We start from the raw sequence: 19,465 nt of genomic DNA, 5'->3' as shown, positions 1-19,465 counted from the left end.
TTTTCCAGGAAACAGTCAGCAGTGTCATATAAGACGATTGTCTAGACTGAAAATACTGCCTTCTATTAAGGGTAAAAACAGACTCAATCACAATACATACAATAACATATTAGTGATGAAAAAAAATCAGTGACTAGATAACACTGAAAATAATCCCGAATGCACCAAATTAATACACAGCAGCAACCGTTTCTATTACCAGTATAAGCATTTAGGTGAAGGGTTTGAAGCATTTGACAGCTATTTAAAAATAATATAACTTTTCTGGGGTTATCATACACCAAGTAAAACTGGAAATTTTAAGAAGCAGAGAGTGAACTCTGTGTAAGTGACCAGTATGTCAAGTCCTCTATCAGAGGCAAGTTTTGCAAAGTTGTAATTTGCGGCAGGGAGACTGACTGAGATATGAGACTGACGCTCTACAAATCATTATAGATAAACTGTGATATTTTGCAAATTGACATAAAACATTTTTAACTGAGCCCATCCAATCACTTTTTCCTGACAGAGAAGGACAGTGCTAAGGTACCATCAGTTTCCACCTGTATGCTTTGCCTGTTTAAATTACTTGAACTGATAAAATGTGGAAAAGGCGCTTTTAATTAAGAAGCTAATTTCAAAAATCTCTGCTGGTGCTTATACAGATATTCTATATTGCATGATGAAATTACACATTTTTCCAGACTTCCAATGTAACTGTTGCTTGAAAAAGATACATGTAGGGAAGATGAAACTGTTCCATGTTTTGAAAAAAATAAAATAAAGTGATGCCATTACAGCCTTTCTACATGTCTGAATTAAAAGATGGTGAGTGATACTCCTACTGTATAAAAGATCGAAGTTTGGAATTAAGATCTGGTAACAGAAAAGAACTTTTAAAAGAAATCCAGTGTGGAAAATGTTTCTAGAAAATAAGTTAATAGAAATGCAATGGGAAGTCCTGTAGTAAATGTTAGAGGACCAAACAATAAATTTCTTCAAGACCATTCACAGCAGCTTAAATTACTGGCCTGAGATATTGACTATTAACATTTCTTTTTTAAATATTGTTAGTAAAAAAATAAGCATCATCTTATACACAAGACACTGTAATGTGTCAAAATCAAATCTTTAGTCAGTTACACAAACCTTTACTAGCTTTATCCAAATGCTGAAAATCCTCAACAAAATTCAGGACATCCTGATAGCTTTCTTCACACACTTCTACAAGAAAATGAAGTAAGGTTGTTTTCTGGTCTGCCGACTTTGTGTCCTTCAGCTAGGCAAGGGGAAAAAAAGAAATGTAAAAACACTGAGAAAAATGTTATTTATGGCCATTTTAATAATTGATATATATTTGTAATTATTCATCTGAGAAAGAAAATAACAAAATATTAGAGTAGTGCATTTTGTTTTGAGACAGCAATGGGCTGTTTCAATTCCCCCCTTGTTAAAAATCATTAGAATGGTGACACTAAGTATTTTTTCATTCCATGCAATATTTGTGTCCAGTACTCAAAGCTAGTACATGTATATCTTTTTAAAATGGAATTATTTCAACAATATTTACAGGTATATTTACAAAACTGTGAATAAGCACATGAAAGGGCAAAAAAGAAAAATCCAAGTTAGATCAGCAAAATCTAACTATACCTAATGCACATACCCACTGATTACATTATTTCCTTCTTCATGTATAAAATTAACTCTAGCCTAAAAATATTTATGTAGTGGAAGCTACACAACCTCAACATGCACAAGTTCCTGTTATCAATTCTCAATACAGTAAATAACAGTTCATAGGTCTGCTTGTTTAAAAATGCCGACTTCAAGAATTCTTAAGAATAAACCTTTCTTTCTGGACTCTTTATACATACAAAATTATTTTCAAGCCTGGCCACTTTAAAACTTGCAGCTACTTGTGCAAAAACACTAACAATTGACAGCTGACAAACACTACTGTTGTAGTCTTTCAAATGAGATCTTCTTTCAAATCAAAGACATTTTATAGATAGAAAATTACATCACATATGAAAGTGTTTATTCACTACTTAAGAACTAGTTCTGCATTTAAAAAACCAGCAGGACAAGTATACAAGCATGTAGACACAAAGTAAACAGGAGTAAAAAGGGCTGCCACAATTACATAAAGACTTGTCCATCTGAATATCACGGCACCAAGTCCTTAACAAAGTATTGAAAAGTCTGTTTATTTCCACAGATCAAATAGCTACTGTGCTGAGATGTACTCTCCCAGAGCATGCATGATTTCCTTCAGAAAAGTGGATTAATAACACAGCTTTCCAAATAAACAGGAAATGGAACACATATATATCAAACCCCAAAAATATATTCTAGGAACCTTACTGTATGCAATGTTATAGAATAGGTTACTTCTGTGGTATTGGGAACCTCAGTGAAAGATGTTTCAATAACACCACAAAAAAATTCTACAATGTGACACTGTGGGACATGTAATAAATACACTGTGATATATAACAACAGTTTGCTATAAAAATTAACCTGTGTTATAGACATGCATCAGTAATTAATGAAGGATTAAGTATTAGCACATCAATATTGTATCTCCTGAGATTACTTATGGCTGCTCTCTGATGTAAAAGAACTAACAGTCATTCATTCCATACTTTCATTATCTATATACATCAATTCCCTCTCCTTTATCTAGTACTCCATGGTTATCTTAAAAATCTTCATATCCTAGATCTTAATAAATTATTTCTCCAAGACAAATTCTGACTTTTGATCCTGTTCTGCAAAGTGTTTATATCAATTGCCTTCACATTCTTTTAATAAATATGTTTGTTCTCCTGTCCATTAAAAATACAGAGAATATAACCACACCTAGGACAGATTCTTGTAAAATCATACTTAAGTAAATGCACCTAATTGGATTAAGAACCTTTAGTACCTTCCTTCTGAATATGCTCCTCAACAAATTGTATTTTTAACGCAATCACTTCATCTACAATGTATTAACTCTAGGTTGATGATTCATGCTTAATGCTTACTTTAGGGAAAGAACATAACTAAGTCTTTATGAATATTTATGTCATAGGTATCACATTCAACACTCAGTGAAAGAATTCTTCTGAAATATGGCAGAATAAGGGGAATTAGTTTCATGAATGTAGAAGTTAACATATTGTGCTTTCCCTTGTGCAAAAATATAAAGAAACAGAAAGACAAAGAATACATACAAAGTTTCAAATAATTCCTTCCTTTTAAGAACTACATGTGCACTGTAAAGATTGTTCAGTAATGTCCCAGAGAGTACAGGAAAAAAAAAACAAAACAACACTAAGTATGGGAAAGGTAGCTACCATTAGAATGGATAATAAATTAACACCCAGAAAAGTATAGACACCTTCTTGTATATACCTTTTACAAAAGTTGAGACTGCAAATTTAAGAAAAATTAGAAGAAGCAAGAAACTAATGAACCTGAGCAACATTAGACAATCACATAAGGAGGAAATTCATGTCCAAAAGAAAATATAACTGTATTAAAACATACTAAAATGTGATAGATGCCTTAGAAGATCTCAACATGTTAAAATTACAAAACTACTGTGATCACAGTGATTGGGTCCTTACACAACCTTATTTAGTTTGGGTTTTTTATTACTTCCTTAAAATAGAATCACTTAAAAGTGATTAAATGCAAACCAGTTTTAAGATGACAATTCATGGATTAGCTGTACTGTTCAAACTATCAATTAATGCTAATAATAAGGAAAAAAAATAGTAAGCAAATAATTAACTGCAGTAAAAAAAATCAAAATCAGAGTATCTAATAAAAACCAAAAAAAAAGTTAATGTAATACTCAACATGGACATTTCAAAACTCACTTTACATAGCGAGCTGAGATTATATCCAAAGGTCTGTGCATTCCGAGAACCTGCATTCATGTAGTTTCCCATTAACAATACTAGTTCCAGTAGCTTGCTAAAGCTTTTACTCTTCTTTATCTCTTCACAGGCAGCACTGACAGCCATGATGTCAGGTTTGATGTTGTTCACCTGCTCCTCAAACTGAAGCTTAAAAAGAATAGCACTGAGCCGTGGCCGTAGTCTCTTCACGTTGCTCATCTGATTGAAAAGAAAAATAGAAGATTTCCTTTAAAATTCATGGTACACTTTGGCACTGTACAAATGCATACGCTCTGAAATGATTTATTGGTGTGACAGGCTTGAAGAAGCAATATATCTGCTATAACTGATAGCAAATGAATGAATGAATGAGAGACACTTGGGTAAGCAACTGAAATCCCATCTTGTGGTTAATAGGAACTGCCCCCATCCTTTCCAAATAACTAGTATGTGTAAGCAATAAAAGATAAAGTGTCATCATATATCACATCTGTCAACTCATATACCAAATCCTATAAAACTAATCCAAGTTTATGACCCAGTTGCAAAGGAATGAAAGTAGTTCACAAATTTTGTATAACTCTGGATGTACCAAAACAAGACAAATCTCATTTTCTGGTACAAATATTTGAAAGCTGACGTCAATAAGAGCCTATGATAAACTTGCAGGAAAATAACAGTCTTGAAAAAATTTTTGAAACACTTAATATATTATACACTAATATATACCAATATTCATACCCCCTACACTCCTGTATACTAACTTAATACAGTTCATTAGTTGCAGCTGAATGCTTCCAAGAAAACAGCTTCTGTAGATCATATACAAAAGATTTGGCTTTTTCTATGGCTTACTGATCATGTGTTTTCAACAAAAATTTTGACCTTCTTATATACTAGGTCACTGAATTCTCACTCCAGACATACTTTGCACATTGCTTACTATATCCACACAAGGAACACTGAAAAATTATTCAATGAGCTGCTTATCTTATTTTTCTCTATCTCTGTTTTCTCATCAATTTCATTAATTCCATCAGATCTAATTCCTCATATTTATCTTCTTCCCTCTGAAGACAAGGTTCAAGACAATAAGTTTTTTACAATTCCCAGAATCTTAAAGTAAGTTTTTACTTTTTTTTCTTAATAAGGAACACATTGTTTCCAGCTATCAGTACTTCTCGATGCAAGAAAGAAGCAATAATATTTGCACTTCTCCTACAAAGAAGTAGGCTTCATATAATGGCCTTAAACTTTTGCCTTTAAATTGGACATATCCCTCTCCAAACCACAGTGATACCTAAGGGTTTTACAGACTATTTATCAACACAGATCTAGTCTATCAATTTGAAAATTCCTCTGACAGTGCAGCATTCGTAAGTCATATGGCACTGATTATCCCCTGAGACTCAGCGTAAAGGACAATGGTGACACTCCATCCATTTTCAGTGTAAAGTGAAACTGAAGGCTGTCTCATCCAAAGGATTTGATATAGAACCAGAAGAGGATGGAATTTACAATCTATTTTATTGGTTTTACTGTGACAGTAGAAGAAAATAAAATCAGGTGGAGTTAACATTTTATGTCACTAGGCCATTTCAGAAATGCCTGCATAGTTGTGCAGCCACATGATGATGTCTCATTGAAGTAAACACACCATTTGAATTTTAGTTCAGGTAGAAAATCTTGATGTAAAATAAGAAATCATTTCCACTAACCGTACTTTGGTTTTCATCATAGAGCAGATCACATAATCAGGATGTCTTTCAGATTAAACTAGGTTGAAAATCAACTGTTGTACTTTACTTGACTGACTGCCTTCAGCCTGGTCGTCAAGTAAAATACTTAAAATGTACACTTCAAACATTATTAGCTCAGTACCAACTGTAGGCAGATATTCTGTTCTCATACTACATGAAATAGCATCCAACAAGTGTGGTAAAATTCTTACTTAAGAATGGATAAATAAGGATAATGGCACTTGAATTTAAACAGGGCATTTCACAGCAAAATAGAAACAGAAATACCTAAATTCCACATGAAATTAACACAGTACTCTAATAACTTTATATCTAATTTAAGACTACATAAAAAAATGTTGAGGTAGTGGACAGAAGCAAGTGTCATAAATTCATTCTCCAAGTTCTGTCAGAAAGAATCACTATTAACTCCTTTTCCTCAATTATCTTACTAAATTTGTATATGTACTACTACTTCACAGCATTTTGAGAACATGTTTTTAAGTTTTTTCCTAAAGCTAGCCAGAAAAACCTGAGACTAGACGAGGAAAAAAACCCACAACATTCCATTGAAATGATCTAGATTTTTTAGTATTAAATACCCCACTCAGGATGCAATAGAGATGATCATTAATATTAAACCATAGAAACTACAAAAAATCAGTGTAGGTTGCATGGATTTTAAATGGTATTGAACTCGAGATACTACTGATTCACCAGAAGTTGTATCATGTGTTGACTCCTGGCTTTTCAGACAGGCAGATCCTTGAAACTGAAATAATCACACACTTTAGACCACAAAGATACGTTGGACATGCACACGTAGCATGCATATCTGCATAAAAGGTGCAAAGTTTTCATCAGAACCATCTGAACTGCAAGAAATTCACATGTCCACTACGTAACTATGCAATTCTTAAAGCTGAATGCAGAAATATGTAATCCTAAAAAGGTAGAAACAGGAACACATGACAGAAACACAACAGAAATGCCACTGGGATTGTTATTATTGCTATTACTAGTATTATTGTTGTTGTTGAAAATGCTCTGAAATCCATGCAAAATGCATGCTTTTGGTATTATTTCTTTACCTGTTTGCTAAGTCAAAAAATGAGAAGAGTTCCCTTAGCAACATATGACCTTTTTGCGACATGTGTTTCACAGTTATATTTAAACTGTAAAATCCATACACCCTACCACAAGAGGGGCTAAAGTGTTGCAATGCTGACCATCTTATTATACACCCCATATTTTTTTATAACCAGGATATAAAGACATTAGTTTATATGTTCTTGATAGCAGAATTTTGAAAAAAAACAATCCAAATATTAAAACAGGAATTTGAATTAGAAACCTATACATGTCAGAGAACTCAGTGCACAGGTAATGAATTGTACTACTTTTTAAGTAATAGTCCACAAGAAGAGTCTCACTACAAGCAAGTCCAAATGGGAACTGACTTATGAGTTGAGATACCCAGTAGCAGCTCTCACAGATCTCACATCCAACAGCAAAGACAGATTTTCCTCTCAAATACAGCATAAATCACAAGACAACTACAAGAATGTGCAATCTGATATATGTGTACTCTCACTATCTTTTCCTCTTGATGTCAAGTAAAGGAAAGCATCTCAGAAGTTCCACTGATGCTACATTTTGATCACTGAAGGGGTTTCACTCCTGTCACAAGCTCATAGAAAAAAACACTGCAAGTGCTTCAGTTTCATACCTTCTTTAAAAGGAGCAACAGTGCTGAGGCTGTCAGACCACCTGAAAATGTTCTCATCCAAAAACTAAAATAACAGTTACAGCCAAGCTGACTAAAGAGAGCAAACTGGAACACCATTCCCTGTGGATAATGTATGGCTTTCACCTCTGCAGCATCAGTGAACTCCTAAGAGAGCAGAGGTAAAAAAGTGAGAATTCCTGACACTTATCTTTAAACCCAGGCACTTGAAAAGCAGGAAAAAAAATCAAATAGGGAAGGACTGATACCTTAACAGATATTTTATCATGTTTAAAGAAGATAAAAGAACATCCTGCTCAATTTGAAAAGGACAGCCAACATGCCTAAATCTTAGTGAAAAACAGCAGCATTCTGGAAAGATCAAACATTATTTCACAGTATGGGAAGTCCATTCACAATAAAAATCAGTATTTTTGTTGAGATGTTTTTATGCATACATGGAAATAGTATGTCTTTCTTCACCTTTGACATACTCTTTTTCTTCAAGGAAATTACAATAAAGTCAAGAAATGCCAATACAAAATTAAAATGACTTAAGAGAAATTGAGTACATATATATACATATATATATATACACATACACACACATATATATATATGTATGCATATATGCAAACAATTCAACTCATGACTTTTCAGCCTTATTAGCACCGATGGAGAGCATGTCCTGTTACTCTGCTTCTCCAGCCTGAATTATAAACAGCTTGAACTAACTAAATTTCTTGCAAATCAAATATTTTCCTAAATGATATTCAGAAAAGAAGAGAAGGCAGTGTATTATAAGTGTCATGGGGACAACGCCTATCAATTACCTCCTAGCTGCACAGAGGCACCCTTCTCTTGTCTTGTGGATGACAGTGCACTGATTCACAGTGCAGAAAATCCCTGGTACTGTTTTGGATTGCATTATGTTCAACAAAGATGGCCCAGCAAGGTCAGTGAACACATCTCAGAATTGCCAATGGGGGCTACAACACAGCTGTCAAAATAAGCTGAGCTTACATTCTTCAGGCTGAAATTCACAGGAAGGTAAGTTCTGGGAAAAGAAAGTGGTCCTTTTCTTTTGTCTTATCCAAAAAATACAATTAGATGTACTGACATCTTGATCAGTACGAAATACAGACAGCTTTTGTTACTCTAAGTTGAAACCAGACAATGATATTTGCCTAAAAAGGAATCTTCCAAGAAGGGGAGGGTCCAAATTTCCTAATTTCTTCTATTTTTAGCTGGCCTAACAGATGTCTGAAGGGCTATTTTCATTAAAAGACACATATGGAACAGATGTATCAGACTGAAAAGGTTTCCTCATGGGAAACCAAGTAAAGAGTTTAATGTAGGTAAAAATCCTCTGTAAAACTTCTAATCCATACAGGTAGCAAAAATAAATAAATTAACACCAGAAGTCAAGGGCAGAGGTCATTGAGGAATTTAAAAACAAATATTAGAGTATCAAACCAAATAGAGAAAAGTTTCTAAAAGTAAATCAGATGTAACTGTATTGCAGATCAAAAAATCTGGTAAGCTTGACTTTAAAATTAATGCCTCATTTTCTGACTGGCTACTACTAGGAATCTACCTCCTAATGAAAAGTCTACTATAAGGAATATCCCAAAACAGAGGTCATGAAGACATATGATCAAGGTCTGGATGAGGATGTCTCAAAATCATGGCAGCAAGTTTAGTGCTTCACATTAGGCTGAACCATCATAACAATTCCCACATAAAAGTGGAATTTGATGTTACACAACTAGCAGCTGATTCTGATGTGTTTGATGTGACAGACATGATCCGCTTCAAAAAAGTTCAGGCCTCCAACCATTCGTATTTGGTATCATCTTCTCTACTGACCCAACAAGGTGTGTCCCAGTTAATTTCCTCAGAAGGTAGATATGTGTCTATGATCATGACAGTACTGCTAATGAAAAAACACTCCACTGTAGAGCTTCTGTAGCCCTGTCAATAGCGAATTCAGTAATGACTGGGGAATTTTTATCCATATGGTTATTTGGTGTATTTGGAACTGCAGTTAATCTGTGGCAAAAACAGTCTGACTTGTCACATAAGTGAATGCTGCAAAAGACAGTTTGCATGACTTGGAAAAAGTTCCTCAGTTCTACAAAATGATCACAGGGAAAGCAAATCCTTCCGCACTTGAAGCTCCACTGAGCTCTAATGTCTGAAGCTGGAAAGGTGAAATATCTGCATATTAATTTCAGACTCTAGGAATTTAATAAGTACTGATCAGCCTCAAGGTTCTTTCAGCACAGCTGCCCAACACTAGCCAGTCATTTGGATACCTAACTCAATTTAGGTGGCTAAATTCCAAGAAATCCTTGAATTTGCTGAGTCAAAACAGCAAGATTATGGTCCTTACTCAACACAGAAGTGTTTTCCTTATGATATGTAAAGCATGACATAACGTTAGAGGGTTGCTTACATTACTAGTAAAGAAAAACATCAGATCCAGGACAGGCTCTTGACAGAATGGGCAAAGTGAATGGCTGGAAGCAAAAGAGGGGGACCCTTCAGAGAAATAACATTCCTGCTCTGAAGCTGTAGCAATATCTGCCAAGAAGAAAAGTGAGATAGCCTATGTGTGGACTAGAAAAAATAACAAGCACGCACTCAGCCATCTGAATTAATATCAGGCAGTAAGACAAAAATTTTTAAACTCTTCTTTAGATTAACTACACAAAATGGTTTTACAAGAACTAAACAGAGATAAGTATAAGACCTGCTTGTACTGAAGCATTTACAGGAGCACTCCTCTATAATATGACATCACAAAGGAAGTAATATAAACCAATCCAATGGCAATTGCAAACAGATTAGTGCACATCATTCACAATGGCCATTTTCAGAAGGTATTTCTGGAGCCTTGCTCTCCACCCTTACCTAAGTTCAAGGTTTGAAAGACATTAACATTACAGGAGTTAAGGATGTTCTCCTTTACAACAGCATAGGTAACCTGACTGCAATTTGTCATAAAGATTTTTTAACTCTCACAGATGGCACTGACAAGGCAGAGCAGCAGATACACATGACATCTAGAAGACACAGAAGATAAAGTTTACAGATAGAAATTAACACACTCAAAATATCTCACAGCCCAGATGCACATCAGCACTTCAGAATTTTAAACAGACTGTATGGTTCTGTCCAAGCATCAAGTATTATGAAAGGAAGAGTACGCTTCTGCAGAAACAGTGATAGTATGATATTTTCCAGACAACAGTGAAAAAACATTAATACATTTTGAGTTATCCTTAACGAGAACATACAGGTGAAACTATCAGCTGAATATGGAATTGATCAATTTAAGTGTCTGCTGAATTATTTAAGACAAACTAGCCTTCATCAGGCCTCATTCTAATCTTCAATTTACTCTAGTGAAATCTTTTCCTTTGGTACGAACTCATTAAAAACACATCCATCAGTGAACAAGCTGTGAAGCCACATGAGGATTGCTTGCCAAATTCTATTTGGGTTAGCTGTCAGTGAATTTCACAAAGTCTGAACATTAATTATTTCTGAAACAATATTTTGTAATTCCCTCAATTTTATCCTCAATTTTATCTTTGAGCAAATATAAGTGATCAAGGAAAAAATCTGCTTCCTTTTTTTTCCCCTACCAGACAATATGGGAACATCTTTCCAAATGTCTCAGATTACAAGAAAAGAAAGACAGCAGGAGCTATCACACGCGGCTCTCGAGACAGTATTTTCATATGTAAGAATGCTAGTACACTTGCATACACCTGAGGACAAGTGTCTACCAATAACACCCTGTCAAGCATTAGAAAGTTTTCACATTAGAAGTGTTTATAAATAACATCCAAACTTTGATTTCTTAAACGGAATTGCATTTATAGATTTCAAACCATATAATAAATTTCATATGGACCAGGACCATTTCATACCACTAAAGATTACAGGCACTGATGAGGCTTCATAAAATCCTAGATTTTTATTTTTTTTATTTTTGGAAGGAATCTTAAAAATCATCCCATTCCAGCTCCTCTGCTATGGGGAGGGACACCTTCCACCAGACCAGGTTGCTCTGAGCCTCATTCAACCTATCTTTGAAAATTTCCAGGGATGGGACATCCACATTCTCTGGGCAACCTGTTCCATTCGTCTCATGTTGGAATTTACTACTGGATTCAACTATATGCATGCAGCATTATCAGTTCAGAACTACTTTTTGGAATGGTTCCTAGTGCAATAAACAGTTAAAATATGTTGGCATGAGAAGGCCTGAAGCCTTAGCATTGCTATGTGGGCAAGAGAGGGAGGAGAGGCAGGTGTGTGGTGCTCTGAAGTTGGGGAACTACAGTTACAGGACACTGAGGGGAGGTGCAGCAAAGATCTGGAACCACCTGACATGGGACTAAACATTGTCATGCACCTCTGTGCCTCAATAAATGCCCTGAAATGTCAGACCTAGAGGCACACCGATGCCTGATAAAGAGCATCAAAACAGTGATTTCTTAAATGGAATTGCATTTATCGATATCAAACCATATAATAAATTTGAAATGGTCTAGGACCATTTTACACCACAAAGAATTACAGGCACTGTAAATAAACAAGTGTACATCAAATAATAGAATGGAATTTTATGAGAATTCAGAACATTCAAGTTCTGAACAACTGGAAGATGCTTGTGCCCAGCATCGTTATAAATAAGATATTGACCAATGGTATGGTAATAGTTCAGTAAAAATACATTAAACAGATTACTGCACTCAAAATATCAGTTATGATCAATAAATCTAACTACTAGTTATTACATCAATTTCACTGAAAATAAATTAGATTAACATTTACTAAATTATCTACTCCTTAAGCATTTCTTTGATATGATGACAGACACTACACTAAAAATTAGGAAAAAATATTCTCTAAAACAATACTTTTTTTCTTAGTAGGAAAGAACCACCTGCAAAACAAATCAACATTGCTAGAATTCCTAAAGCAACAAAATATTTATACTGTCCACTGAAGAAAGAACCAGGTAAAAAATGTAAAAGCCTCCAAAATACAACCCTCTCTCAAGAGTTACCAAGATGAAACACCTAGATGAAACCTCATTCATCTCCAGTGGGTTTCATATTGCACAATGATAATCTTCATCATTATCAAGTTATATTCAAGATTCAGCATGGTGCTAGTAAAGACAAGTTTGTGAGTTTGATCCCTATATGAGCTATGCCCTTTAAGAGCTGGACTCAATGATCCTTGTGGATCCCTTCCAAAAGAGAATATTCTGTGGTTCAGTGGTAATCAATGAAACTACCAAGAAAATAACATGAAGGTTAAGGAAGTTTTTGAGGAAGTTGATTGCAGTAAGCAAAATCAAGTAAAAAAAAGAACTATGGTAAAACAAAATGCAATTGAACATTTATTTTTCATCAAGGACAAGTATACCTCGTCATGAATTCAAGCAAGGAAATACAACATTCAACATAACATCAAGTCAAGGTAACAATATTAAACTAAATTTTTAGTAAGATGAACAGAATTAATGTAATTGTCATGAAACAGTTAATGAATCTGTACAAGCCCCTCCCTGTCCCCCTCCCACCCCCAAAAGCCTGCAACTCTAAACCAAAAACAAAGCTCTACAGTAATAGGTGATAATATCTGTGCTCTGAGACATTGGCCTGGAGAAGTGAAAGAAAGAACTCAGCGGAAAATAAAGTAGTTTATCTAAAGAAAACCCAAAGTCTGGAAGAGAAGATAAGGGCCATAAAGGATTTATTTTATACTTACTGCTGAATGAACAGAAAATATAAAAATGATAAATAACTTAAAAAAGAGAAGGCAGAAACCACAAAAGCAACTCATAGGGTCAATTCAAAGAAAACAAATCTTCACAACCATAAGACAAAAACCCAAACAAAACCCCAAAACCACAAGCAACACCCCTGAAGGGAACCTGAACTGTTTAGAATCATGTCCTCAAGGTCTTTAAGCCAATAATAAAATTGAATTGACTTTGCTTAAAATATACAATACTGTAATAGTCACTGCCAGCCAATATCCCATTAAGTGTCTTGCTGTTTGTTTCAGAGTATCAAATCTTGACTTTCAATTCAAAGCCTGAAAGATAATGGTGTTCCATGATGAAAAAACCTTTATCACACAAGTAGTAATTAGCCATTTATACACTATTTAGATTCTTCTTTAGGAGTCAAATAGTTCAATTGTTCCTTTAATCACAATTTCAGAGAAAATTAACATGGAATCTCCTAATTCTCTAAAAAAACATAACTATAAAACACTATTCAGCTAAAAAAACTCAAGTCTTGCATTTTGTATTCAAGCTTGATTCTTCTCATTTAAAACAGACAGCAAAAATTAAGGCATAAACCAACATTTTTAAGGAACATGTCTATTTTTAAAAATAAACAAAACCAACAAAACCAGCAATAATGTGAAGATTCACATTAGTATCAACAGTGGTTTCCTAAGAAATGAGAAGAATTTCTCTAGCCTACTCCATGGACAACAATAACAGAAAAGATACAGGAGAGCCAGACGGAGCTTGAAGAACTTTGATGAAAAGTATACAGAGAGAATTCCATATTTAGAGTAAAAAAAGTGACTTATTCAAATTTTCTCCCATTGGAACAGAAATGAAAAATGTTTCACGTAATAAACATTGTCACTTGCTCTCTCAAATCCACTCTACTTCATGCATAGAAGCTATGACATGACAGAAACTGTTCATGATGATGGGGTTTGGTCTTGTTTGTGGACTTTGTTTTTTAATGTTTTGCATAGAAAACCAGGAAAAGCAAGGACTTGTAATTTTCAGTGGGAATCTGGTTGTTCCTTCAGAAAATAAGCTCCAGAAAATTTTGAGATATCAGAACTATTATCATTTTGTCCATTTATTTTATTTTTCTGAGTTATCAGAAACTTTTAGAAAGTTTAGAAACTTTTAAAGACAAATTTATCAGAAAAGTTGGGCCAGATGCAGCAAAATTCTACCTACACTGTTACTGGTCTGGCTCTTCTCATCAACTGACAGTTCCATCTAACTGAATAAGTATTATTCCCTCATGGGAAATTCCCTCAGATAAGATAATCTTAGCAATAACCACCTTAGGATTAAACTCCAGGAACAGACAAGAAAAATCAAAGACTTGTACAGATATATGTGCCAGGAATCTACATAGCATTACTCTGAGTTTGTCTGGATGAAGTAATTACCAACTATGAATTATGAGTTATACAGAAATTAGATGCAAACTGTATTTCCACAAAAAGCATCAACTGACAGCTCTGAACTAGCATTTTTCTTTTTTCACTTCCAGTCTTCCTTTGTGAATTCAACCTGGAAGACATTACAAACATATCTTTCCAGAGGGAAGGGAAAAAGTGATTAGGGGTACTCTTTACAGACCATGGTATAAAACACAAGCAGCAGGAGGCAGAACAGGTCAACATGATAACTATGACATTATTTTCTTCTCATTTACTTGGAGAATAGAAAGAAAAATGTAAGTGTAGAAAACCTCAGTAAAAAAAGTTAATATTTTTTATTGCAAACAAAAGTAAGGCCAAACTATTTTAGCTATGAAAATTCAAAAATAGCTCTCTATCTCCCAGTGAAACCTTGCCACAGAAAATAACAAAGATTTTATGGTTTTGGTTTGGTTTCTTTTGCAAAAGTAAATAACATTTTTAAACAAAGAGAATCCAAAATCATTCCAGAAGCAATATTTCAATAATCAGGCCTTTCACATCCATGGATATGTCCCACAAAAGTCCAATTGAACAGCAGCACCTGTATCCTTCTCCCAGTCTGGAACCCCTTCACTTATAGGAAGAAGCAACTGGTTTGGTTTTTTTTCCTATAATATTATATTAAAACTGTATTTCCAGAAAGGACCAAAAGAAAAAAAAAAAACCAAAAAACCAAACCAAAACTGTAATAATAAAACAGAACTCACCACAACACCAAACTGCTCTGGCTCAGACAAATTGTTATACTCATTCTTGAACTTGGACAATGCATTCAATTGCTCTTGTTCAGGGAGGTGTTTTATTAAATTCTATAAAAGAAAATAAAATAGGCTTAAAAATCTCAGATTCAATGTTGCTTCTATTATTGTAAACAAACAGGTTTACATATGCATTACTGCCATGCATTCCAAAGACAACACTCTTCCCTGAAGACAGCAGAATGTACATAGCAACACAGAAATTAAAGCAACTGAGAGAGTAAAAGATAAGTGATGCAATACTGCAATACTGACACGGATTCTACACACTTCTGTAGTATTTTTTTAAACTGTTTTTAAAGAAAGAATGTGCTTGATAGGCATGATGGCAACAGAACACTTCAAAGCAAACAGAACAGGAACTTCAAGTATAACATAACCATCCAAAGGCTGGCAAGAATTATTAATGCTAGATGAAAAGTATTTTGAAAAAGAATAATTAATTTTCTAGCATTTCAAAGCAAAAGATTAAACCAATTACACTTACTTATTTACACTACTACCTAGCATGAAAACTTGCTAGAAGTAGTAAATCAGAGGTGAGATTCAGCTTCAGTTGAATTCAGAAGTCAATATGGGGAGGTTAGACACATATAAAGCGAATGTCTTACAGGTAAGGGAATCAAACATTTCACCTCCATCTGTTCATCTGAAGAATCCTCTGACTCCCTGGAGTTTCCTGAACACTTAGACACATATTATCTACACAAAGACACTCACATTTGGGCACCTGAACCCCACTCTAATTAGCTTCTGCTAGGCTGGCTAAAAATGGCTTTTCAGATATTCTGCAAATAGAAAGCTTCTAACACACTTAATTTGAGCATATTAATTTGGTATAAAATTTGAGTCAGTAGCTCAATTCTGTCCTTTCTCAAGATGACTGCTGCAACTACTAGGCAATAGCCAGAGTCCCTACAGCCTGCTGTGCTTCTCAGCAGTTTATGACTCTTGTGTTTCTGGTTACACATTGGTTAAGCTTCTGTCACAGTGAGAAAAACACAAGAGAGATTTTCCTTTCTTAAAACACTCTTTGGTCTACTGGTAAGATCACTCTCCTGAACTGAAGATTTGATCATTTTAACACTGAAGCCAGTCCAGGATACACAGCCACCCCACTACCTATTACCATATTTCAAGAAAGAAACAAGACCAACTCCACCAGTTTCCCATTACTTGATGGAAAAGGCAGACATTTTGGTTGCCATCATTTGTTTTATTACCTTTCAAGTAAATAGCTTTGGTGATATACAATGAGCAAAAAAGAATTTGTTTCAGTTGGTGAACAGAATCTCCATCTGAAAGCCTTAAAAAAACCCTAATTTTACCCACTGAAGAGCCTAATTCCTTCTTACACAGGAAATTTAACCAGTTAAGATATAAAAATTACCTCAATGGGGCCAGACAGATAAAAAGTCATGCCTATGCTTTGCTCAACATACTTCTTTAGTTTAAGAAGAATGAATTTTACTCTTTTAAGTAATAGCTGAAAAATATCCCTAAATCAGTAGACTGGTTCAACAGAATGTCCATGCTCAAATAAGGATTTTGGTAAGAAAAGACAAAACTATTAAAATTGCATAAACGATGATGCTTAAAAAATAATGTAAACTTAAATTTTAGGAGCTTGATTTGGATATGGTCAAACTGAATTTTAGTGGAATAACAATCATATATATCCTTATCACTCTTATATTTGGAAAAATTTTTTGTCAAACAGACTACATTTATTAATTATGGATGAAGATGTCTGGCACTAAATCAGTAACATGAGCAAAAAATGAAAGGGTACAAAGTGTAAAAAGATAGATTTTAAATTAGAAATTCATAACACACGCATTTCTTTTTTTAATATCCAACATTCCTATAAACAGCTCTAAATATAATACAATTCCTTAATATTTACTGAATTAAAATTTATTTTAATTAATTTATTTTTTGATGCAGAAATAGTTTCCATATGAAGAAAAACTGCCCACAAAACCAAAAACAGTCAAGTGTTAGATGAATATTTTCAATGTGAGTACCAGAATATTTAAAAAAGCAACCAAAACAGAAGGAGCAGCTGATACCAAAGCAGCTTTTATGGTGTTCAGATAAAGCTTTTGAACGCTACAGATGAAACACATTTTGAATATCAAACAAGGAATAAGCAGGAGAAAGAATTTTGACTAAGTCACAGGAAACATTTCAATAATTAGTCAATGAGTTTTTGGATTACAACATGACTTTTGGAGATTTTACATTTTTAAACACTAGATTTAATTTCTAACTGAAGTAGGGTGGAGGGAGGGAAATGGAGACAGATGGAGAGAAAATACATTTTATTTCGTAAGCATAACAAGAGTTGGATTAAGAACAAAATTCCAACTTCAGGAACAATGACATTAGGACCCACTGAACAAAACAGTTACAACTAAACAAAAAAAATCTGCTGAAAGCAAGAAACTTCTGAAAAGGAGATGTACCATACTGTCTAAGGTAACTTATATGAATGAAGAAAATTAGCTACATGGCTGCAAACCTATGTACACTTTCCCACTTCTCAGAATGACGAAATACATGGAACACATTTTCATAGCATGGTCACAATGCATACTTGAAAAGGATTTTGAGGGTAGAAATAAAGACATACAGCTGGATATCTAAAGTATTAGTAGTATTAGTATTAGTAGTTATTTAGTAACCTAAGTACATATGAAGGTGGATACCAACTTTTAAAGCAATGAGGTACATTGCTCTACTTTCAAAGAAAGATGGGTGTCTTAAGTTCTTTTCCAAGTTCAAACTCAGTCCCTTTTTCAAAGTTATTATAGGGTTGTTTGCCCAGAAACAAGCAATTTGGATGAACCCATTTGATAAATTTTATTACATCCAAACTTGGAAACTAAATTTGAAGCCTAAGTTCTACTGAGTTTTTCACCTAATTTAGGTCTTCAAGGGATTAATCACTTGCCAAAAAAAATGCAGTCCATATTCTTGAGTGATTTATATGACTGTGCTCATACAGGATATTGTACACATGATCACTTGTATTGCATTCCACTGACTTTTACACAATCACAGCATCTGCTAATATCACTGTACTCTTGTAGGATATAATTTCTCACTTTTGGCTCTTCATCTTCTCTTACCCTTTTCTTAAATTTTCACCCCCCTCCAAAAGCAAACACAAAAGAGCTAAACCACCGTCAAAACCACTTTGGACTCAATTTTGATGCCAACTACATAGAGAGGTTACTGTATACACTGACTTTCAACATACTTTACTGCCAATACTAATTAATAGAGCCACAAGGTTAGCAGCATAGTGCCAAAAAGTTATATCCTATTATATTGTTAGCCGTGCCTACTGCAAAGCTCCAGTGGGGTTAGGGTGTATTAGATGTTCTAAATATACTGAAAATTAGGCATTCTTTATCCCAAGGCATACACAATTATAAAGAAAATAACAGTCCACAGAAGAAATTAAAAATAATGATAGGAAAGCAAAAAAATTATCCATGGAAATAAATTTTCTCTTCTTAGATTAATGCATTTTTACTAGAAGCATGCCATTAATTAACTACCCATTAACGGTTTGATGATTTTCTTTCCCAGAGTCTAAATGCAAAAATAAATTTTGCCTTCTTTAGAAAACACACATAGAAATTATCAAAATGACAAGTTTTTTATATTTTTGATACATGGTACTTATTTATATAGATTGCTTCATTTAATTGTTGAGGACCTCTTTTTTCTAACAAGCTGAATGTTAACTATTGAAAAATAGTGTTAAGATCAAACAGCATGAGAGAGTCTCAAAGCAAGGATGGACTATCTGAGACAGAGTTTAAGCTGAACATAACAGCAGAGCATATTCCATCTCTCAGTGTTCACGCTACCATAGAGAATTTCTACTATTATACCAAATAAAATAAAATAAAGATACACATCATACTGCTGTTGAGCATGAAGAAAACCTTGAAAAAGGGATCTAAGTGCAAATTAGACTAAAAAAGCATTTTGGAAATGTAAACTATGTTCATCCTAATAACCTTAAAGTAATAGTTTTAGTGCCAATATTAACTGCATCATTGAACAAAAGAATGA

At 34.1% G+C, this 19,465-nt stretch overlaps 1 protein-coding gene across 1 annotated transcript in view; it reads right to left on the bottom strand.

The window, feature by feature from the left end:
• Nucleotides 1-19,465, bottom strand: part of DIAPH3 (diaphanous related formin 3) — a 203,656-nt gene that overhangs the window by 94,818 nt on the left and 89,373 nt on the right. The window contains exons 20-22 of the mRNA XM_039716686.1: nucleotides 15,323-15,424; nucleotides 3,852-4,091; nucleotides 1,129-1,258 (exon numbers count right to left, since the gene is read on the bottom strand). Of these exons, the coding sequence (XP_039572620.1) occupies nucleotides 1,129-1,258; nucleotides 3,852-4,091; nucleotides 15,323-15,424 (472 nt within the window). The remainder of the gene's footprint in view (nucleotides 1-1,128; nucleotides 1,259-3,851; nucleotides 4,092-15,322; nucleotides 15,425-19,465) is intronic.

Source organism: Passer montanus, unplaced genomic scaffold (genome assembly GCF_014805655.1).
Source record: "Passer montanus isolate IOZ18808 unplaced genomic scaffold, ASM1480565v1 scaffold36, whole genome shotgun sequence".
In the NCBI taxonomy this organism is placed as follows: Eukaryota; Metazoa; Chordata; class Aves; order Passeriformes; family Passeridae; genus Passer; species Passer montanus.
The sequence above is the reverse complement of the archived record's forward strand: the minus strand, read 5'-3'. Positions and strand labels throughout refer to the sequence as shown.